The following is a 24,422-nucleotide window of genomic DNA, read 5'->3' on the forward strand; positions in this document are numbered from 1 at the left end:
TATATTCTTTCAGAAGACTTTTTTTTATTTCGACGTCAGGCCTAGGGCCATTCCACCGCTGAAAGAAACTGCAATCAGTCAATAATAATTGTATTTGTAGTAGATAACAGCAGCACAATTTGAGTCCAGGAAGGAAGTGAGACTGCATTTTCCACCCAGGACAGTGTTTATTGTGTCCTAAACATCATTAAAATAAGTTCTGGTTGCAAAAGAGGTGAAGTGGCCCTTTAACGAAGTAGAAGTTGCTGTTGACTTTTTGACCTGCAGTCTAGTGTCCAATCACATCGTAGTAACCATCACTGGGCCAGTCTAGTGTCCAATCACATCGTAGTAACATCACTGGGCCTGTGGGCCAGTCTAGTGTCCAATCACATCGTAGTAACATCACTGGGCCAGTCTAGTGTCCAATCACATCGTAGTATCATCACTGGGCCGTCATGTGTCCCTGGAAAATAGCGGAAAATAGCAGATCTACAAGCTCACAATGCTTCGCGATACTACGTGTATTGAGCTTGTGGATCTGCTATTTTTACCACTTTTTCATTCACTTTTTGAATGTGGATACGAGGTTAGAACAACAAGAAAGGCTTGTTAACATCTGCTTTCACCTGCTGGTGTGCGTGTGTGTGTGTGTGTGTGTGTGTGTGTGTGTGTGTGTGTGTGTGTGTGTGTGTGTGTGTGTGTGTGTGTGTGTGTGTGTGTGTGTGTGTGTGTGTGTGTGGAGTAAATGACAGACAGTGAGGAATGTGATTATCACTGTAACAGTTATATTATTAGTAATGTTTATGTGCACCCACGCACGCACACACACACACACACACACACACACGCACGCACGCACGCACGCACGCACACACGCACGCACGCACACACAGCTCTGTGGTTAGTTCAGTCAAAATGAATGTGTGAATTCAGGCTCTAGTCTAAATAATTAATCAGTAGGTCTAGTGTGGACACACTAATGTTGACATGGTGTCGGTCAGAGAACTATTACATGTGAGAGAGATGTTGTGATGGAGACACATTTAGAGTCTGTTCATCTCTAGCAGTGGTTCTGAAATCTACCATGAACTGGAACCAAATGGACCTGAGGGTCCATTTGGTGCAGGTCCCTCTTTGAAAACTGCTGGTCTGATTGATTGATTGATTGAAATATTTATTAACAGTTTGCAGAATTACAGTACATTTCAAGCACAAACTCAATACAAAGACTGTTAACTGTGAGTGGACGACCCAATTAAGCATTACACTTGTTTACAAGAGGGTCCACCATGTTCAATTCATCAAAACATTTAGAGACGTACAAATAGACACTTCTATATAGTCAAAGAACAGAACAGGAATTCATCATAGAGGTAAAAATCACACCCGTGTGAACTGAGTGGTGTAAGGTCTTATATAGACTGATCAACTGTGGTCTGACGTAATGTCTGACGTAATGAAATCACACCCGTGTGAACTGGGTGACCATAGCAACCATTCTCATTTTTTGGTACGAACAGACACGTAAACTAACAAAGCCAGTTTTGGTACGAACAGACACATAAACTAACAAAGCCAGTTGTAGGAGTGGTTTACACCACTCAAAAAGGGAAAAGAGACATATACAGTGAGGGGGGAAAAAGGGGGGCGGTGGGGGATTCAGATTTTTACGGGGGCCAGTTTCGAATTGCAGCCGTCCGTAGGTGCCCTTTGAGAGCGGTTTTGAAGGAGTCAAGGGATTCGCATGTCTTAATGCCTGTTGGTAGGGCGTTCCACATTTTGGTGGCATAGGAGCGAAAATAATTTAGTCCCTTGTTTGTGCCGAATCTGGGTTGTACATGGTTCGTTGCACTCCCTCTGGTGTTGTGGGTGTGGACTTCGTTAACATTAAGGAAGTATCTAGACAGGTACATGGGTATCTTGGTGGAGTATCGAATCTTGTGGACCAGACCCATTGCAAGATGATGTACTCTGTCGCCGACCCTAAGCCATTCCAGTCTGTCAAAGTGGGCAGGGGTGAGGTGGGTACGGGGGGTGAGGCCAAGTAGGAGCCTGACCAGTTTGTTTTGGGAAGTCTGGAGCCTAGTTTTAGCCTAGTCTAAATATATTATATTCATTATATTGTCCAATGTGTGATATAACAATATAACAGTAATGACAACAAACCTATAATAACAGCAGATTATACTAACTTACTGTATGTTAATGTTTTACAGTTCAACCAACAGCTGTAGACAGGATGGCCAGTGGAACCTCAGCTTCCATCACTGGTGAGTTCTATCAACCCTTTAGAACTGGGAAAGGATCTGTGTGGTTTTAGAGTTCAGCTAAACGTATATATAGGCCTATACTGGATGGATAGCAATGTAGTTTTATCAGAAAACTCTTAGGATTTAGAACAGAGGTTCTAGTATAGCAGATCTATAGCATAGCAGATCTATAGCATAGCAGATCTATAGCATAGCAGATCTACAAGCTCACAGCATGTCACTTTGTGCCACGCTGCAAGGTTTATTAGAACAATCCTCAGTGTTGAGTGTTGGAAAAATGCATTAATATTAAAATGTTGTATATTTTAACACAAATCCTCTCTTCTGGGGGTCCCTGGAAACATATTTTCCGATGGGGGGGGGGGGGGGGGCCGCAGCCAAATACACATCATTCTGGGTGTCCTTGACTTGAAAACGTTTGAGATCTACTGATTTAGAAGGCAGATGAAACCAACAAACTGATACTGGTTTAGTCACATCTGTGATTTTTATCAATATTATGTTTATTTTTCCAACCAGGGAAGAACAGCGAGCCGTCAGAGCTGAGCATTGTTCTGATCGGGGGAAGAGCCAGTGCAAAGAGTTCAGTAGGAAACCTCATCCTGGGCAGAGATGGTTTTGACACAAACACATCAACAACTAAGAGTGTCATGAGACAAGAGTTAGTGTCAGGGAGACAGGTCAGTGTGGTCGACACTCCAGGATGGGTGTCAGGTTATCCCCTAGATCTGACCCCAAAACTGACCCAGTTAGAAATCCAACATAGTGTGAGTCTGTGTCCTCCAGGACCACATGCCTTCGTCCTAGTGATGCCATTGGACGCCCCATATGTAGGAACAGCTCTGTCAGCAGAGGAGCATGTGAGTCTTCTCCTCAGTGACCGAGTGTGGAAACGCGCTATTATGGTGGTCACTGTAGCTGATAAAACAGACATGAGACCTGATCTCATTAGATCTGACCTCACTGAGAAATGTGAAGGTCGCTTCCATGTTCTTAACATCTGTGACAGAGGAGATGGTAGTCAGGTCACACAGCTGATGGAGAAGATAGATCAGATGGTGAAGAGTAGTGGTGGTCACTATGAGACAGAAGAACACGTCTCAGAGGAACTGAAGGAGAAGGAGAGAACTATCAGCAGAAGAGCAGAACAAAGGAGGACAGACTCTCTGAAACGAACCACTGGACTTCCAAAAGATACTGGTACACACACACACACACACACACACACACACACACACACACACACACACACACACACACACACACACACACACACACACACACACACACACACACACACACACACACACACACACACACACACACACACACACACACACACACACACACACACACACACATTGTTGTTTGCTATTTGTACTGCGATGAATGATGAAATAATGATATGTCTCCAGTTTTTAAATAAGAAGCTGTCAAAGTGAAAGTAAACAATGTTTTCTCTGACAGGACTGACTGACCTCAGGATTCTGCTGTTGGGAAGGGGGAACTCTGGGAAGAGTTCAGCAGGAAACACCATTCTAGGAGGAAGTGGTTTCAAAGTTAGTCAGACAGATCAGAGGTCAGCGCAGTGTGAGGTGAGACAGGGTAGCGTAGCAGGGAGACATGTGACAGTGGTGGAGTCACCAGGCTGGTTCTACAACCATCCACTACAGGACACCTCAGAGATGGACAAACTGAAGATCCAGGACAGTGTGTCTCTCTGTCCTCCTGGACCACATGCTGTTCTTCTGGCCGTTCCTCTTCGTTATGCATTCACCAAAGCACAGAGAGTAGCAGTAGAGGAACACATGACCCTTCTGTCACAGAGCGTGTGGAGTCATGCTATAGTCCTGTTCACCCATGGAGACCATCTGGGAGACAGAAGCATCGAGCAGCACATCGAGGCTGAAGGAGAAGACCTCCGCTGGCTTGTTGACACATGTGGGGACAGGTACCATGTCTTCAACAATCAGAAGACAGATGACACTCAGGTCACAGAGCTGCTGCAGAAGATGGAGGAGATGGTGGCAGGAAACAGAGGTGGACACTATGAAGATGGTGGAGATGTTTCAGAGACGACATCAGAGAGGAAGAAGATCAGAGAGGAACATGTCCACACATTGATGACCAAGATACAGAGACAAATAACTGCTCTGAAAGCTCTGTTTGAAGGTGATGTTCATGTGTGTGTGTGTGTGTGTGTGTGCGCGCGCGCGCGGATGGATGGATCCTTTCCTGGTTTTAATGGGTTAAATAACAGTACTTGTTCCTCCATTGAACTGATCTAATGAACATTATATTATTATATTGGTGCTTTAATTAATGCATTTAAACTCATTTACATAATTGATCACATGATACTAGTCAATAACTTCAAATGATACATTATGTATTGTTCTGTGGTCAGTTTAGTGCAATCATTTATGCAGTTTAATTTAATGGTGTGTGCGTGCGTGCGTGCGTGCGTGTGCGTGCGTGCGTCAGGAGAACATCAGAGTCTACCAGAGGTGAAGGTGATGCTGGTTGGTGGAGAACAGGATCAGAGAAGCAGAGCTGGAAATCTCATACTGAAGGATCAGGTGTTTAAACAAACTCCACTCAAGGTGAGTAATATTATATGAATGTGATGTTATAATTATAATGAATGACTTCACTCTAGGTTAATAAACAGTAAAGAGATCAAATATGTTTTCTGAAGATAATGTAACACTATATATATATATATATATTGTGGTGACTGGTACACACACCCAGGAGACAGAAGGACGTTTGCCTATTCCAAGGCTTTTAATCACAGAATTCAGTTAACAGAATAGTACTTTCAGATTCACTTGCATGGCATGTCACAGTAGGGAGTTACAACACAGATAGTTCAGTTCCTTTGTTCGCCCACTTGATGGTGCTGGCGGGGCGCCACTGGACCTCGTCTCGGGACTGCGATCAAAGGTGCGTATATGACTTCACACAGGTTGGCATGACATTTACTCTCTCGGCAAGGAATGTGAATGAGTGAGTACAACTTAGGCCAGACACGCTCTCCGCAGAGCTGCCGGTTGCAAACGGGAACGCAGGTACGTGATCAAACAGTCTGTGCAGCTCTTGGCCTCGATATATAAGCACGGGAAGTATACTGGATACTCAGCATTGGATGAGTGCGTCACTCCGCTTCCTCTGCTGTGTACTAAGGTATTTTACTCCGTTTCCATCCCGTGCATGTTTTAGTATGTGCTGTACTAAGGGATTTACTCCGTTTCCATCCTCATGTGCTCCTCTTTCCTCTTCCTCTTCACCAGTCAGTTATGTGACTGTCCGTCAGATAGGCGCTCACTGAGTGCGCCGTAGAAGCCTATATTCGGACACAGGACAGGACACAATAAGTATAATATCTATTCACGTTTACACATAGAATGGGTAGTGAATCGTGGTGCTCGACTTACCGCCCAACTCGCCCGATAGCGTGCTGCTTCACCCCTGGAGACTGGATCTGTACTAAGGCAGAGAGAGCTGCCTTTTGTACTGTCCCGCCCTTCTGACAGAACGCAGGTGACGCGCATTCCAGCTGATCAAGAATGTGACGCGGGACGTACCTGCCCTCTAGGACCCGCCCTAGAGGTTGGTGCGCTCTTCTCTCTCTCTGCCTCTGCTGGCCTCCAGGGGTGCGCTTACCTGTTGGGCGGTGTTCTGCCATCGAGACACCACAATATATATATATATATATATATCTGCTGTCATGAATGTCTATTGATCATGTGATCAGTGAAGTGTCACTGATCAATACAAAGAAATGTATCATTTTAGATTTGTGCGGCTATTTAAAAATAGCAGATGTACAAGCTCATCGTACGTCACTTCTGCTATTTCTATTTTTTATTTATCTTGAAAATGTAACAACTACTAATTTAGAAGGCATTTGTAGAAACAGCATCTTAACCCATTCTGGTCGGGAACCCCTTTTGGTCTTTCAAGCATTATGTTATGCTTTAGCTGTTGAAAAATAGCAGATCTACAAGCTCATAGCGTGGCACAGAGTGCCGCACTATGAGCTTGTAGATTTGCGCAAAAATGCGGCGCAAATCTTTGAAAATATATTCTTTCAGAGCGAACGTTTTCAACTCATATCTTTGCTTCTGGGGGGGGGGGGGGGGTCCCGGCATATTTTGAGATGGGGGTTGGCGGCCAATTACATATAATTTTTGGGGTCCTTGACATGAAATATTGAGCTGATCACCGCCGATACAGAAACATGAGGTTTTTCAGAAAATTGTCATGATTTAGAAGATATTTTTTAAATGTGGACGTCAGGTCTAAATGGATGAATGTGTTAATAAACTGCTCTGAACATCCTGTGGAGAAGATAGAATGTCAAATTAACAGCTTTCAAACACAGAGTTTAAACTTTTAGAGATTTGTTCGTTTCAGAATTCAGATTATGGCACGATATTAATCCCATATTACTGTCACTGTTAAGCCCAACACACACCGTCTGTGAACGCCGCGCGTCAAAACAGCCGCCTCCGTTATTTTCATTGAACCTATCCCACACCGGCGGCGTCAGACGCGCGCTGGCGCACGTTCACGCCTCGCCTGACGCTCCGATACGCCGCTGTTCTATTTTCCAGGCGTTGCCGCGCGGCCTCCATCCGGGAATCCGTGGGCATGGCTGGCCAGCCGCGCGGTAGCGCGCCGCGTCCTGTGGGTGTTGCTGACACCCACAGGACAGACGGTGTGTGTTGGGCTTTAGACAAAGTAAACGAGAATAATACATTCAGTGAGGTAATATCTGGTAAGATTTAAGAGCAACTCCAGTGAGGACAGAATAGAGTGAATGTTTTGATTATTATGACTAACATACAGTAAACTTCATATTCCAGGAGTTTAAAACCCAGACTAAACTGACAGAATGTGTCAGACAACAGAGACGAGTTGCTGGAAGAAAAGTGAGTGTGGTGAACTGCCCAGACTGGTCGACTACACCTCCATCACAGAAGACCAAAGAGGTCCTTCTACACGGTGTGACTCTGTGTTCTCCTGGACCCCACACTGTCCTGGTGACTGTCGATGTCAGGTCCAGTTTCTGTGAAGCTGACAGGAGATCAGTGGAGGAACACATGGAGCTGCTGGGGGACAGAGTCTGGAGACGCGCTCTGGTTCTGTTCACACGGGGATGGTGGCTGGGAGGGAGACGTGTTGAGGAGTACATCGAGGCTGAAGGAGAACCTCTGAGGAGGATCCTGGAGAAATGTGGCTACAGGTACCATGTTCTAAACTCCTCCAACGTGGACATTTCAGAAGTCACAGAGCTGATGGAGAAAATAGAAGACATGGTGATGAGGGACAGAGGACACTTTGGACAGATGACACTCATTAAAAGACTGAGAGGAAGAACAGAAGAACAATGGAAGAAGAGAGAGCAGGAGATGATAGAGAGGATGAGGTCTGTGACGACGGAGCCAGAAGAACCAACCCTGCCAGCTGTCAGGAGAAGGAACAGCATGCAGTGGTTTCCTCCAAGCAGTGAGTATCAATATCCTGTTTACAGCATATTGGTGTTGTTCCTCCGTGCGTGCGTGCGTGCGTACGTGCCTGCGTGCGTGCCTGCGTGCGTGCGTGCGTGCGTGCGATGACCTTTTGGGTGTAAGAGGTCAAGAGGAACAGTGTCATGTAGGGTTTTCACATCCAGTTGTTTTTAATTTTTTATTGTTAGTGTAAATGTGTTGCTGTCTGTTGTCTTGTGTTCCAGTGAGTGTGTTTATATTGTCAGTGTAAATGTGTTGCTGTCTGTTGTCTTGTGTTCCAGTGAGTGTGTTTATATTGTCAGTGTAAATGTGTTGCTGTCTGTTGTCTTGTGTTCCAGTGAGTGTGTTTATATTGTCAGTGTAAATGTGTTGCTGTCTGTTGTCTTGTGTTCCAGTGAGTGTGTTTATATTGTCAGTGTAAATGTGTTGCTGTCTGTTGTCTTGTGTTCCAGTGAGTGTGTTTATATTGTCAGTGTAAATGTGTTGCTGTCTGTTGTCTTGTGTTCCAGTGAGTGTGTTTATATTGTCAGTGTAAATGTGTTGCTGTCTGTTGTCTTGTGTTCCAGTGAGTGTGTTTATATTGTCAGTGTAAATGTGTTGCTGTCTGTTGTCTTGTGTTCCAGTGAGTGTGTTTATATTGTCAGTGTAAATGTGTTGCTGTCTGTTGTCTTGTGTTCCAGTGAGTGTGTTTATATTGTCAGTGTAAATGTGTTGCTGTCTGTTGTCTTGTGTTCCAGTGAGTGGAGGAACTCGCTCTTCAGGATATGACACCGCCAGTGGAGCTCCAACCCTCACTGATGCTGATGTAAGTGTGAGAGAGGAAGATGTTTCATAGATGAAACTTTAGTCTGACTTTAATCACAAACATTTAAGTTCTCATTTCGTTACTTTATGTTTCATTGTATTTTCAGTCTGTGGTGACGGGGCTAGAAGAATCAACCCTGCCAGCTGTCAGGAGAAGGAAAAGCATGCTGTGGTTTCCTCCAAGCAGTGAGTATCAATATCCTGTTTACATCATGATGTCATCACTGTCAGATGGAAACCTGTACTGTATGTCCAATAATGTTACTTTTCAGGAAATAAAAAGAGGCTGTGTTTCAATGGGTAGTAATTATTTAGTCACAGCTGTTGTTAATACTTTTTATTGGTTCAATAGTTATAAAACACACAGCCAGACTATACTTAGAGCATTAATTTAGGAAAAGAATAAACAATGATTATGTAATCATGTGTGTGTGTTTGTGCGCATGGGTATGTGCATGTGCATAATATGTATGTGTGTGCACGTGTATACAATTACTGAACTTTTGTAGTGAACTTTTGTGTGGAAGTTGAGGTCATGGTCAAAATTACATCATGGTTCATGTCGTGTCGTGTGTTTATATTGTCAGTGTAAATGTGTTGCTGTCTGTTGTCTTGTGTTCCAGTGAGTGTGTTTATATTGTCAGTGTAAATGTGTTGCTGTCTGTTGTCTTGTGTTCCAGTGAGTGTTTATATTGTCAGTGTAAATGTGTTGCTGTCTGTTGTCTTGTGTTCCAGTGAGTGTGTTTATATTGTCAGTGTAAATGTGTTGCTGTCTGTTGTCTTGTGTTCCAGTGAGTGTGTTTATATTGTCAGTGTAAATGTGTTGCTGTCTGTTGTCTTGTGTTCCAGTGAGTGTGTTTATATTGTCAGTGTAAATGTGTTGCTGTCTGTTGTCTTGTGTTCCAGTGAGTGTGTTTATATTGTCAGTGTAAATGTGTTGCTGTCTGTTGTCTTGTGTTCCAGTGAGTGGAGGAACTCGCTCTTCAGGATTTGACACCATGAGTGTCGTTTCAAGCCAGGCAGAGACTGATGTAAGTGTTTCCATTGTGGTCTATGTATTACATTAATCAACATAGCATAACACTTTGTTGATAACTAAGAGCTTTGGTTACAAATGAAAATGCAATTGATCATATTTTTCCATTGTTGTTTTTATATAGGAAGATAAATCAGATTTAAGTACTGATGATTGATATACCATCTATCTGATATATTGGGATGATATTTGCGCTTTTTCACTAATTACAATGTTACCTCTCTTTCCTGTTGATATTGTGACAAGGAGACACGACAGAAGACTCTGTTTGAGAGACTGACAGGAGTTAAAACTCTAACAGCAGAAGAATGGAAGAAGAGAGAGGAGGAGCTGATCGAGACGATGTTGACGTTTGTGATGACGGAGCCACAAGAACCAAGTAGTGAGTCTTACTGTTGTCCTCTTATGTGGACACACATTACTTACTAAAATGTGTGTGTTCGTGCATTTCATAAAATAACAAGATTGGATTCATTTTCATTAAAGAATGATTAGTAGGCTGCTCTGAGATGAATATTTAGGGTGACCAGATGTCCCCCGGCCGTTGCGTGAAGTCCCTCATTTCCAAGACTTTTCAAGCGTCCCACAAACTGAGACCCTGTCCCACATTGTGACTGGCAGGCATCAGTGTTCAAACTGAGACCCTGTCCCACATTGTGACTGGCAGGCATCAGTGTTCAAACTGAGACCCTGTCCCACATTGTGACTGGCAGGCATCAGTGTTCAAACTGAGACCCTGTCCCACATTGTGACTTGACAGGCATCAGCGTTCAAACTGAGACCCTGTCCCACATTGTGACTGGCAGGTATCAGTGTTCAAACTGAGACCCTGTCCCACATTGTGACTGGCAGGCATCAGTGTTCAAACTGAGACCCTGTCCCACATTGTGACATGGAAGGCATCAGCGTTCAAACTGAGACCCTGTCCCACATTGTGACTAGCAGGCATCAGCGTTCAAACTGAGACCCTGTCCCACATTGTGACATGGAAGGCATCAGCGTTCAAACTGAGACCCTGTCCCACATTGTGACATGGAAGGCATCAGCGTTCAAACTGAGACCCTGTCCCACATTGTGACATGGAAGGCATCAGCGTTCAAACTGAGACCCTGTCCCACATTGTGACTAGCAGGCATCAGTGTTCAAACTGAGACCCTTTCCCACATTGTGACTAGCAGGCATCAGCGTTCAAACTGAGACCCTGTCCCACATTGTGACATGGAAGGCATCAGCGTTCAAACTGAGACCCTGTCCCACATTGTGACTGACAGGCATCAGTGTTCAAATGCCCTAATTAATAGTCAGTCCTCTAATAGTTGGCTTTCTGTTGTAAAGCTCTCTCGTTGTCTCTTTTCCAGCAAGATGTGTTTTTAAGCCTGTTATAATAGGCTAACATGAGAAATATCCCCTAGGCTACAGTAGGCCTACCAGTAAGTCGGCCATATCACCATTTAGAACAAATGTGAGGGTTTGTTTTTATTCTAATTGTAAATGTGTGGTGGTGTGTTTGTTGTCTTGTGTTGCAGTGGCAGTGTTTTTATTCTAATTGTAAATGTGTGGTGGTGTGGTTGTTGTCTTGTGTTGCAGTGAGTGGTGACACACCTTCTGCCAAGGTCTCAGATTGGCTGAACAGACATCCTGGACGAATAGCGCTCTCTTCAGGACATGACACCATGAGCATAGCTCCTCCCAGCCAGGTAGACACTGGTGATGTGACGAGTGTGAGAGATGAAGATGTTTCATAGATGAAAACTTTATTAGGCTTGAGTTATACTTTGTTGCACACACCGGTGTCACGCGGATGAATAGCAGATCTACAAGCTCACACAACTAGTAGTGATGTGCATTGTTGTTCTTTTCAGTGAATCATTCAGATCAGATCACTAAAACTTTACTTTGAGTTGTACAGATCTACATTTGTATGATTGTATTAATATTATATGAACATATTTCTACCTTGGTGTTTAAATCACTTTAGGTTCATGTTTATTTGTCTTGATTCATTTGTTGTATTTAAATGTATTTTACCATGTATATATTTCTATAAGTTGTTGTATAGTAAATAATTCAGGTTTAAGTACAGAAGGAAATGCCTCTAAACTAAACTAAACTAAACTAGGGCCTGACCAATATATCGTCCAGCTGACATATCAGGCTGATATTTGCATATTTCATCATGTCATATTGACATAATTGTCCCTTTCTTTAAATCTCTATTGGTCAATAAATGTAAACCCACACCAGTCGGGCTGTGGACATTACAATGCATACATTTACAACCATGTGATCTTTCATTGAAGAGAACATGATTGTATTTCAACATTATTATTATTGTTGTTCAAGCTCAAGTTTATCATGTCATGTTTTATGTTGTCTGTAGCATCCATCCTGTATATTAATGTTTTATGTTGTCTGTAGCATCCATCCTGTATATTAATGTTTTATGTTGTCTGTAGCATCCATCCTGTATATTAATGTTTTATGTTGTCTGTAGCATCCATCCTGTATATTAATGTTTTATGTTGTCTGTAGCATCCATCCTGTATATTAATGTTTTATGTTGTCTGTAGCATCCATCCTGTATATTAATGTTTTATGTTGTCTGTAGCATCCATCCTGCATATTAATGTAAACTGTTCTGTTTAATCTATCAGGGAATAAATCACTTATTTTATGTCAAGACAATACTGGACATTATTCTGTTCTATTTTACTAAACTATGTTTACTATCTATAGTCTATACCAATAATTAATAGACACACAGATTTGTTATAAATTATATACATTATAAAATGATTAGATGTCAATTATTAGGTGTAAATGTGTCTGTTTTCATCAGGGAACATTATTAATTGGACACAAACAGGTCAAAAGGTCAAATTAGCTTCAGATGGACAATATTCAACCTCATCCACGTTTAAACATGTTTTACTGCTACATTAACACCACAGTATAATTCATTATTACTGTAAATGACTTTAAGGGACTTACCGTAAATACCTTGATGTCATATTCGACCATATAGGCATAATCTTGGCCATCATGTTGTTATTAAACCTCTCTGGTGTCTGACATTTTGCTTTAAAATACTACTTGTGGTCATGGGTGGAATGGCCCACTTAATTACTGTAGTCTAGACGGGTAGGGGATATTTAGCTTCTTTTTTTTTTCTATACTTTTTATCCCACGATTTTGTAACCCATTTTTCACCCCTGTGTCAATTATCTTATGTGATCCTGGGCTCTACACACCCTCCGCCAACCTAGTCCCCATATATGGGGGACATGGGGAGAGCAACGGACTTGAACTCATGCTTCCTTCATGCCTGAGTGTCCAAGTTGCTCCTTTACACCTGACAGGGGGGGAGTTTCCCTGGTTGGACGTAGCGCGTGGAAGGAACACGTTATTCCGACCAGTGCCTTTCCCCTCCATCAGGCGCCCCGGCTGGCCAGGGGGAGGCAGTTTAGAGACCAGGATTACTGCATGTTTTTTGTGAGGGTACCTACCCTAGGGGACACGGGGAGAACATGCAAACATCACACACAGAAAGGCCCTTTCGCCAACCCCGCCTCGGGTATGGGCACTGATGACGCGGAGGAGGAAACACGCCGCCAGCACCCACAGCGTCCCGAACGGGAATCAAACCCAGGACCTTCTTATCATTTTATCTTAACAGGCTTAAAAACACATATTGCAGGAAAAGAGACAATGAGAGAGCTTTACAACAGAAAGCCAACTATTAGGGGACTAACTATTTTAGGGCATTTGAACACTGGTGCCTGCCAGTCACAATGTGGGACAGGGTCTCAGTTTGAACACTGATGCCTGCCAGTCACAATGTGGGACAGGGTCTCAGTTTGAACACTGGTGCCTGCCAGTCACAATGTGGGACAGGGTCTCAGTTTGAACACTGATGCCTGCCAGTCACAATGTGGGACAGGGTCTCAGTTTGAACACTGATGCTGCCAGTCACATTGTGGGACAGGGTCTCAATTTGAACACAATGTGGGACCTAAGGACAAGCTGCCTTAGGTTCAAGATTCATAATCATAACTAATGATGAGGAAAAAAGGGGTGAGTTGTCCTGTTACCGATCTAAAGGTCAAGCAGGGAGTCCTCCTCCAACCAGAGCAGGTGATCTAAAGGTCAAGCAGGGAGTCCACCTCCAACCAGAGCAGGTGATCTAAAGGTCAAGCAGGGAGTCCACCTGCAACCAGAGCAGGTGATCTAAAGGTCAAGCAGGGAGTCCTCCTCCAACCAGAGCAGGTGATCTAAAGGTCAAGCAGGGAGTCCACCTGCAACCAGAGCAGGTGATCTAAAGGTCAAGCAGGGAGTCCTCCTCCAACCAGAGCAGGTGATCTAAAGGTCAAGCAGGGAGTCCACCTGCAACCAGAGCAGGTGATCTAAAGGTCAAGCAGGGAGTCCTCCTCCAACCAGAGCAGGTGATCTAAAGGTCAAGCAGGGAGTCCTCCTCCAACCAGAGCAGGTGATCTAAAGGTCAAGCAGGGAGTCCTCCTCCAACCAGAGCAGGTGATCTAAAGGTCAAGCAGGGAGTCCTCCTCCAACCAGAGCAGGTGATCTAAAAGGTCAAGCAGGGAGTCCTCCTCCAACCAGAGCAGGTGATCTAAAGGTCAAGCAGGGAGTCCTCCTCCAACCAGAGTAGGTGTGCTACAGCAGTCAGATTGTATTATGAGACACATTGGTTCAAACAATGTCTTATTTAAACACAAACAAAGTCATGAATTGCAGCTTTACATGCCTAGCACATTATTTAAAACCACTTCCAACCTGCCGTCCATCATTTAGGCATGTCTTTATTATGCACAGATCTATCAAAAGGTTTCACATTTTCTTTAAACGTTCTTTAAACGTTTTTTAAATGTTCAGACATTGTGAAAAGAGCAGATCTAAGCTCACAGCGTGTCACATTGTTGACATGTCATCTTGTAGATCAGCTATATATATATATTTTCCCCTGACACTGTCGTACGATAGATTCTAAAGTGTTTTTAAACATGGTGGGCTGATATTGTAGCTGTGGGGGTTGCAGAATGTGGTTTTAAGCAGACCATTCTCAAAGCCATTGAACAGCTATATAAGACTAGAGTGCACTTTGTGTTTGATACTAGGAAACCTCACCCATATCACCACTGTAACATCCTTCAGAGGTAGTTTCTGGAGTTTTGCCAATTTTAAAGTTTTTAAACAGGCTAGTTATAAATTAATATACAAGACCCAAGTTTAGCTATTGAAAAATAGCAGATCTACAAGCTCATCTATGAGCTTGTAGGTCTGCTATTTTTTGAGAAATTGTGAAAATGTGGTGCAAATCCTGACAGAAAACTGTCAGGATTTAGAAGACATTTTATAAATTTTGACGTCAGGCCTAAATGGGTTAAACACAATACAAAAATGGACAATGATGCACTTTTGTACCTTGGTTTAAAAAAAAAGAAAAGGCGTAACAGATTTTCATTGCCCAGTGTGCATAACCTGTGTTTTTATTCAGACAAACCTTGTGTTAAGGTTGAACCAGTTTATACAGTCAATGGATGAAAACCCTTCTCGTAGTCAAGAACAGCTGTGACCTCATAGTTGATTCTATAGCCTATTAAAAATGTTTTGCTTCGTGCCATATCTTGCATCAAAGCATCCGTTTAAGCAGCGTCGTGAAAAGCCACAAAGAAACCTATACACAAACACATGAGGCCATATAAACCAGAGTTACAGCTTGCTGCAGTCTTGGTCCAACTGAAGTTTATTCTCAACATGGAAAGACAACGACATACATCATCTACAGTGATAATTAACAACAGGCTGTCTCTATCGCCCCCTAGCGTTCATATATTAACTCTCAGATAGTAGTATTATACACATCCTGGTAGACTGCAACGGGTTTAAACTGGTTTAAGTAATAGTACAGTGAGGACTGACGATAATAGGGTAGAGGGGCACTGGAATACTGGAGAAAGATACAGAAGAGGGTTGGGGTCGGTGATAGTAAGACATTTTCTTCATCCTAAACATCATTATCCATCGTCATTGTCAGATCCTACAGACAGTAGCTGGATTTGGGGACACGCACACATTCACAGCCACACACACACACTCTCTCCTCGCACACACATACACTTAATCCTTGATGGTCAAACTACTGTGATCAGCTGAATCGTGAAGAATGTTGATTGGACAGTGAGTGGTCACTGATATTTCTCAGTCATCTCAATGGTATCCACAGCAGTTTATATGCAACCATGTCATTTCAATGGCCCCAGCTATCCCCAGAGAGCTAATTAAAATAACCCCACTGGCTAAATGGAAAACTAAGTAACTAAAATATCTTACAGTCAAACTCTAGCTAACTAACCCAAGTGTCACTGGTCAAATGTCCTGTTTTTCGTCTCCCCCTGCTGGTCCCTGATTCCCAACATCACCGTCGTCTTCTTTAATAGAACATAAAATCATGATTTACTTTCACTGAGCTGCCACAGAGACTTAGTGGCAGTTGCCTCGCAGCAACGTGTAACAATGTTTTCAGTCATGTGAAAGAATTTACCGTAAAATACTAGCTCTCACATCAGAATGAAACAAATTAACACCTTTAAGACTTTTTGTACAGTACCTTAAGTCTTTCTGTACAGTACCTAAATTCAAACCATCACACCTGGTCCCTTTCGTTAACATCTCAGCATGTAATTGTGACGGTCATAACCACCATTATTTATTATTCAGTTAAAGTGATAGAGATTTTGAATTTAAATCAGCTATTTATCTTCACCGGACACATTATGAAAATATAAATAGCTTATTAGCTTATGTTACTCAATGAAACAACAAATGGGAGTGCTTGCCACAATATTATGACACGACTAAAACTAAAATTTCAAAATGTCAAAGGTCGCTTTCATTGCAGTACCTCAAGGCTGATTCATTGACAAGTTAAAACTTGAAGACTTGGTGATCGGACTAGCTTAAGACTAAAAAAGGGGGGGAAAATAACATCAAACTGTACCTTAACATACCCACCCCTCTGTCACTCTTCACTCTTTTGCAATTTACACACACGCACACACACACACACACACGCACGCACGCACGCACGCACACACACACACACACACACGCGCACGCACACACACACACACACACGAGAGTGGGATAAGATGTAGAAGAGGAACAGAACACAGATAAAAACCAAAAGGAATGGACTGAGCTGAATTGAATACTGTACTGGACTGAAAAATAAATAAAAATGAAATGTATGGATAAAGAAAAATCTAGGCCAGGCTGGACAAGATTAGGTCATTCACTCTCCATGGGGTGTTGTTACTAGCTAGTTAGCAACACGGTGGAGCTTTCGCAACAAATCAAATCTCTTGTCTTCTTTAAAGAGGCATTACAATTTCTACCCAGTTGTAGGACGAGCTAGGCTGGCATTGAATCAATTGCTCAGTGCAAATTATTAATATCACAGAGACTGATCTGGTCTAAAATACTCAATGCCCTCCTCAACTCCTCAACCAAAGCTAGAATAGGACTTGATTTATACTTTGTTGCAAGCAGTGTTGTGTTGCCGAAAACAGTTGATCTACAATCTCACAACGCGCCTCAGGACATATAAACCTAGCCTGGCTAATAAGCCAGACTCAAATCGTGTGGTATTTGAGTCTGGAGATGCTGTGTATGGATCTTGTTTCCCGGGGGGCGGGTTCAAACATTTTCTCTTTGACGCAATTGGTCAGAGCTACTGTCAGTCAAAGGTCTCAAGCATTGAACGTCACTGTACCAAAGCCCGCCCATATTGCATACCGTTTTTGCCAACGGCTGATTCGGTCTGGCTTATTAGCCAGGCTAATATAAACCAGGATCAACTCTTTTAAACACTATAAACACCCTTTAAAGAAAGAAACAGGACCAGAACATAAAAAACAAAGAAATACAGTCCAGTCTAATCTAGTCCAGTTGAGTCCAGAAGTCAAGTCTAAATCCTACGTTTCTTTAAGCAGCGCTACAATCCAGTCCAGCCCAGTCTGGTATTGTCCTGGTTTTGTCATCACGGCTCCTCAAACAGCTGGAGATCGAGCCTGACCACGATCTCTCCCGTAGGAACCTCATGGAGGAGCAACCGCTTCGTGATCGGTCCTTTAGAGCCCTGGTCCTTCTTTATTTCAGCCAATCGGATCTCTGTCCTGCCCAGGAAGTCTGGAGGATATAAGAGTGAGTGTTCATTTCAGTTTATTTGAAATGGAAAAGATTTACCCTTTAACCCCTAGCATGAAAAGCAAATGTTGTGTATAGTGTGTGTGTGTGTGTGTGTGTGTGTGTGTGTGTGTGTGTGTGTGTGTGTGTGTGTGTGTGTGCGTGCTGACCGTCAGGTGAAAACTGGTCTCGCTCGAACACAGTAACACAGAGGACGTCCTGCTCCAAGTCCTTTATGAAGAACTGACAGTTGGAGTTCCACTTAGGATTCAATGTGTCCTAAAGGAACAGTAACAACATCAAAATGACTACGTATACAGTACATACTAAACACTAAATCATTGTTGAACCCATGAAGGCCGGTTCTACAAATCATGTCTTCTAAATACTAGCCGTTTTTTTGAAAAACGCATGTTACTATAATTATCAGTGGTTCTCAAACTTTTTCATGTCAAGGACATGAACAAAATGATATGTATTTGGTCGCCGAGGGACGCCCAGAAGCAAAGATTTGAGTTAAAATAAAAAAGTTTCCAGATTAGTTTTATGTTCTATTTGATTTATGTAGTCATTAGAAGGAGAATGGGTTAGAATAGTAATTAGAGATGTCCCGATACTGTATCGGGAAAGTATCGGATCGGCCCTTATTTGTCATATCGGGTCATATCGGTATCGGTGAATATGCCAGTCTAACCACAGATCCCACACAGGGGTAAGGGGTCGACACTATGGCAGGTAAATAAAATGTTGGGGCATGTGGAGTGCACATTTGAGTGAGGAGTCTGCTATAAACACAACACGAGATATAGCTATAAACACAACATGAGATCACTACACTGGTATCGGAATTCGGTATCGGTATCGGCTAACACAGAAATTGTAATAATGATAGTTGTAGGCCTAGTATAATTGTAGTAATGATGATAATATGAATACCTGCAATGTCTTAGTGATATGGCACTGAGAACCCATGGTCACCTCACAGTATGGGTTGCTCTTCCCTGGAAACACACATTTAGTTCAGTAGTTATCAAGTTATCCGTCATCGGTAATACTACTAAACAGGCTTTGTGATCGTTAGGTCACTCTCATTCAAGACACCAGAACAACATTACAAGATGTAGAAGTAGAGATGTCTGTGGTATGTACAGAAGTGGTTCCCAAACTTTTTCATGTCAAGGACCCCCAGATTGACACTAAATAGCCTGCGGACCCCCCATTTGAAAATATATGCCAAGAGAAGATTTGTATGGTTTATTTTCAACCCGTTTAATTTCAAGGACCCCCAGTTTGACATGCATTAGTCTACGGACTAGCATTTCTATCTCTGGGACCCCCAATTTATATTGTAAAATCAATGCTAATTTAACTCTGAGAGCGTACAAATGGAACCAAATGGACCCTTTATGGGTCCATTTGATCATTTAGCTGGGTCCCCCCTGGAACTCCCTCAAGTACCCCTGGGGGTCCCCGGACCCCCAGGGGAACCACTGATGTACAGTATGTACAGTATGTACCGTCTGTACGTACCATGGGAACGACAGGGTTTGAGTTCAATTCCCTCCACAATGTTGACCATCAGTCTGCCAATCCCTGTCGCCCTCTGGGAACGAACTGCCGAGAAACAGAAGGAACGGAATTGTAGATGTGTTGCTTAATTTGTAATGGATAGTAGAGAGAATGCGAAAGTATTATATGTGGTCGACACACTATCCAGTCACCTACTGTAACAGCATGCCTCACAATTGTTCGACATTTGCTTATTTGTACATATATATATATATATATATATATATATATATATTACAATGCAGTGCAGTAATTGTTCAGTACAGTTAGGAATGCAGAGGAGTTGCTGTTTTTTACATTTAAATAACAAATATTAACAACATTTTTCAATAATACAATTTTTCACATTTTCACTGCTCGGCAGAGACGAGCGAGTGGTGTTGTAATATTGAGGTAGAGGGAGAGGGATGGATACCTAGGTAGGCCTTCTCTCTCTTCTTCTTCTCCGTCTCAATAAAGAGTTCTGATGCCGCCTTAATCTTCTGGACCCATGCCGTTCTGCACGCACGCACGCACGCACGCACGCACGCATGCACACACACACACATCCACACACACAGACACAGACACACACACACACACAAAATCCGGGATTTTAACTAATCTTTATCGTAGAGTACGTTGTAGAATACAATATAACTAGCACATGTGTAGTGGCTGGAGGTGGTCTACCTACTCTAATTCTATTGAGAGATTTCAACCCAGCTTTGAAGCAGATGGAGAACCAATTTGCACACAAATATATATGGGTCACCATCTTTATTGTAATTCGGGCATTGCTGCAATTATTGTACCTCTCTCAGCTGTCAGGACAGATACAACGGACATAATGGATTTTTTTTGCATCTGAAAATGCAATATACTGTAAATCCAGTAAGATATGACACCATTCTTACTCGATCCTGAAATGAATTCATGTGCAGTTTTGCTTTTGAATTGAAAATCACAGTTTCCTGCCTGAAGTCAAGTTGTTCAAATCTGCCTTTAGGATTTACTATTTCTGCATCTGGATGGCGTTTCCTTACAAGAGGTTTACAGTTATGAAAAAAAGAAAAGAAAAAACATTTGGGTGAGCAGAGGGTTCTATGCCTGTTTCTGTGTGTGTGTGTGTGTGTGTGTGTGTGTGTGTGTGTGTGTGTGTGTGTGTGTGCACGCGTGCATGTGTCATGTTTTACCGTTCATTGATGCTCTCAGCTCGGATAGTGTAAACTCTATCTATGTGAGAGATGTGGAAAAGCGGTTCATCTCCTGACGGGTCTGTAGGCAGCTTCACCAACACCTCGTTTAGGAAGATAGGCTGGAAGGGGTGAGACGGCACACGCATCTTGTGTAGTCATATGTATCTTACAGGACTCTTACTAGGATATGGAGCCATTTCATTTTATGTTGAAAGGGCTTTACATTGGTTTGTCATAAAGAAATGACAGACCTAAAGAAACGAGTGTGTGTGTGTTCACTTACCGTCTTGTACATGCGATATTGTAGGTGTGTTTTGGAGGAGAAGACTTTATCACAGCCAGAAAACCCCAGAGGCTTTGTCACCTGAGAGACAGAGAGATATTGAGATGATATATATCTTTTATTATAAATCTATATGTTGTGGGGCAGCGGTGGCCTAAGGGTTAGAGGAGCGCCCTTGTTGTCGAAAGGTTGCCGGTTCGATTCCCCGGACGGGCAGGAAAAATCTGGGTGGGGAAGTGATTGTCATCACTCACCCACAGGCCCGGTTGTTCCTACAGGCCGACGAAGCAGCGGCTTCGAGCGCCATGGGGGAGGGGCGCCAAAAAAAAAAAAAAAAAAAAAAAACATTTTTTTTTTTTAACATTTTTTTTTTTTTTACTCTGTCCCAACTCTGTCTGCCCAGTGTCCCCCCAGTGCCCCCCCAGTGCCTCCCCAGTGCCTCCCCAGTACCTCCCCAGTGTCTCCCCAGTGCCAGTGTCCCGCCAGTGCCTCCACAGAGCCTCCCCAGTGTCCCCACAGTGCCTCCCCAATGGACCCCCAGTGCCTCCACAGTGTCCCCACTTTCCCCCCAGTGCCTCCTCCACAGTGTCTCCTCAATTTTTGGGACAGAGTAAAAAAAAAAAAAAAAAAAAAAAACTATTTTTATTTTTTTATTTTTTGAGGGGGGGGGGGGGGGGGGGGGTGGGCGCCGCGAAAAATCCTGCTTGGGGCGCCAGATTGCTCAGGACCGGCCCTGCTCACCCAACACCGCTGAAGTTCCCTTGAGCAAGGCACTGAACCCCCAACTGCTCCCCCTGGAGCTGCTTAGTGGCCAACAGTATAAGACTGTGGTTCAGTACTGGTCAGCTCCCAGGTTTTAATGTGTGTCTGTGTGTGTGTGTTTCTATGTGCAGGGCGTTGCTGAAAATGAGCACTTGTGCTCAGCTACTACCCTGGGTAAATAAAGGATATAAAAAATAAAAAAATATATATAGACATGTTATGGCCCTTGAGGTGGATTGATAAATATGTATGCTAAGGTATATCCTCAGATTCTGACGTCTTTTCACTGACATTAAGATGCTCGTCAGAATGTACCGTTTCTCTTGGCATTAACATGTGAGGCACCCCCACAACATGCAGTAGCCATCGGCTTGCTCAAAGCAAAGCTGAAGCTCCATCTCCCAGGGGAATCACATAATGCTTAACATGCACTCTTTGCATTAGATATCCATCTACAATGTCAGGTTTGATTCCCGGCCGTGGCAATGTGTCGAGGTGTCACTGAGGAAGCTTAGACACTTAACCGTTAACTGCTCCCCCACTGCGCTCAAGTCTGACCACTTGGGCAGCAATAGGTCTAAATAAAATAATGACACAATGACACCAACCTGTGTTAGAAGTAGGAAGTCGTTGAACAGGAAGCCGTAGAGCTCTTTGCTGCTCTTTGCTTTAAACAACTTCCCACTGTGGAGAAACTTCCTGGGACCCAGACAGTTGGTGACCGAGTTGAAGACCAGTTGCTGTAGACACAGACAAGGCGAGATGTTGGAAAGTGTTTAGAATGACCATGACATGGCTTCTTCTCCTTCCAATCTACATAAACAAAAGAAAGTCTACAAAGGAGCAATTAAAATGATAAGAAACGCTATAAGTAGGAATTCAGCTTGTGAGAATTATTCAATGCACAATGTGATTCTGGTCATAAGAAGTACAACTTTGTTTGCGTTTTCAACAGGCATGTACAGTACTCATCTGTGTGTGTGTGTGTGTGTGTGTGTGTGTGTGTGTGTGTGTGTGTGTGTGTGTGTGTGTGTGTGTGTGTGTGTGTGTGTGCGCAACAGCAAAAACAATAACAACACTGGACTGGTTTAAAACTACAGAGGAAGCTAGCTTGCCTTCCCGATGCAGACCACACCGTATCTCATACAATATTCAAGAATTATGCAGTTGATGAGGATATAGTCACCTTTACAGTCAAAGCCAGATTACAGGTCCTTCCAACCAGACTCAACTTAATGGCTGCTATGTATATAAGGGAATGTACATTGCTAGGCACGACAGAATTGTTGACCTATTAGCTAACGACATAAGTTCATATGTTTCATCATCTGCCAAAATGTAAGCACTCACATGTTTCAACTGCCATGTTCATGCACAATAATGAAAATTATGCTTTTTCAGATGTCACAGCTAATACACCAGATATTGTTGTTGTTGATGAGGACAGTAGAGAAGTGACCATTTTGGAAGTGGCATGTACATTTGACCAGTCTGGAAGAGGCATTCCTTACCAAGGTGCATAACCCATTGATGCCTGAGGCCGAATCTGGAAACGCCTTCTAGGGCCTGACCTAAGGTTTCTAAAAACCTTCAAATTCGGATTAATTCTTTTTTAAATAGTTATGTTGCTACATGTATAGCAATAGCTGATGAGACGCAGGGAGCGCGCCGGCATCAAGGGTAGAACAACGTATACGTTGCATCAGGCATCAATGGGTTAAGTACCAGCGTCTTAAGGATGCTATTATACAGCTTGGCTACAAATGTAAACTACTTGTGTTCATATTTGGAAGCCTCGGTAATGTCCATAAATCAGTCGTGAGGGGCCTGCAGATTGCAGGCATGCCCAAGCCGAGAGCTGAGGCATCGGCAAAATTCTGTTCAGTGTCTGCAATAATTGGCAGTCGCCATATATGGAGAAGGCGATGCTTTCTGTACCCGTGATCTGTATCCTGAAGCACTTTCAACAGTTGTAGAGTTTTCCAAGTTTGCGCATCCACTATTGTTTGTGTTCAAGAATTTATTGTAAAATGTGAATGCAAATAAAGATGTTAAATGTGTGTGTGTTACCTCCGACAGTCCCTCACACTGGACGTGAGCCTGAATCCACTCTAGTCGATCCGAGTTTTCCTTCTCTCTGACACCCTCATTGACCTTGAGACACACACACACACACACACACACACACACACACACACACACACACACACACACACACACACACACACACACACACACACACACACACACACACACACACACACACACACACACACACACACACACACACACACACACACACAGTAACAATATATCATCAAAATTCAATAGTATCAATATATTCAGCTCTTTTCCAGACAACTGAGTTGAGTCCTCACTCTCTCATTACCTTACTTACCCACAGAGGTGGGAATTGAAAAACAATACATTGCACTGGTACAGTGTCCATTTTAGGTTAGTATCGTCGATGATGACTTTAGGGCCGAAAGTCATCATCGATACTAAAGTTTAGGGCATTTAGGATACCGCAAACACAGTAACAGTTCCTTCAGAGACAGAAATGCGAACATTTAGTTGTCAGTACCATTCTGTTACTTTTGCATGCGTGCGTGCGTGCGTGCGTGCGTGCGTGCAGTCAGTGTACAGTACCTGTGAACACAGCTCCTCAGCTTTCTCCAGAGCAGCCTTCAGGTGGCTGTGGTCTGGATGGGGTTCTGGAGTGTTCTCTAAGATCTACAATCAATGAAAGCACAACATTTAAAGATAGATCTTTCTCCAGAGCAGCCTTCAGGTGGCTGTGGTCTGGATGGGGTTCTGGAGTGT

General features: G+C 43.1%; 2 protein-coding genes across 6 annotated transcripts in view; one reads left to right on the forward strand and one right to left on the reverse strand.

Moving 5' to 3' along the window:
- Positions 1-3,261: 3,261 nt before the first annotated feature.
- Positions 3,262-12,285, forward strand: LOC306931271 (GTPase IMAP family member 8-like). 3 transcript variants are annotated; one of them, XM_079512570.1, is made up of 9 exons: positions 3,262-3,452; positions 3,720-4,424; positions 4,737-4,855; positions 7,124-7,766; positions 8,506-8,573; positions 8,680-8,758; positions 9,536-9,603; positions 9,855-9,990; positions 11,196-12,285. In XM_079512570.1, the coding sequence occupies exons 1-9, from the start codon at positions 3,290-3,292 to the stop codon at positions 11,351-11,353; spliced, it is 2,139 nt and encodes a 712-aa protein (XP_079368696.1). In that variant the 5' UTR covers positions 3,262-3,289; the 3' UTR covers positions 11,354-12,285. The 3 variants fall into 3 exon arrangements, with proteins under 3 accessions (XP_079368696.1, XP_079368697.1, XP_079368698.1); XM_079512571.1 differs by having other exon boundaries at positions 9,858-9,990; XM_079512572.1 differs by lacking the exons at positions 8,506-8,573; positions 8,680-8,758.
- Positions 12,286-15,319: 3,034 nt separating this feature from the next.
- Positions 15,320-24,422, reverse strand: part of itsn1 (intersectin 1 (SH3 domain protein)) — a 96,807-nt gene continuing 87,704 nt past the window's right edge. For all 3 annotated transcript variants that reach the window (XM_079512953.1, XM_079512952.1, XM_079512951.1), the window contains exons 36-45: positions 24,249-24,332; positions 23,670-23,753; positions 22,208-22,339; positions 20,838-20,918; positions 20,552-20,673; positions 19,792-19,874; positions 19,338-19,421; positions 18,744-18,808; positions 17,978-18,086; positions 15,320-17,810 (exon numbers count right to left, since the gene is read on the reverse strand). In XM_079512953.1, the coding sequence (XP_079369079.1) occupies positions 17,662-17,810; positions 17,978-18,086; positions 18,744-18,808; positions 19,338-19,421; positions 19,792-19,874; positions 20,552-20,673; positions 20,838-20,918; positions 22,208-22,339; positions 23,670-23,753; positions 24,249-24,332 (993 nt within the window). In that variant the 3' untranslated portion in view covers positions 15,320-17,661. The remainder of the gene's footprint in view (positions 17,811-17,977; positions 18,087-18,743; positions 18,809-19,337; positions 19,422-19,791; positions 19,875-20,551; positions 20,674-20,837; positions 20,919-22,207; positions 22,340-23,669; positions 23,754-24,248; positions 24,333-24,422) is intronic.

Source organism: Electrona antarctica (assembly GCF_951216825.1).
Source record: "Electrona antarctica genome assembly, chromosome: 10".
Lineage (NCBI taxonomy): Eukaryota > Metazoa > Chordata > Actinopteri > Myctophiformes > Myctophidae > Electrona > Electrona antarctica.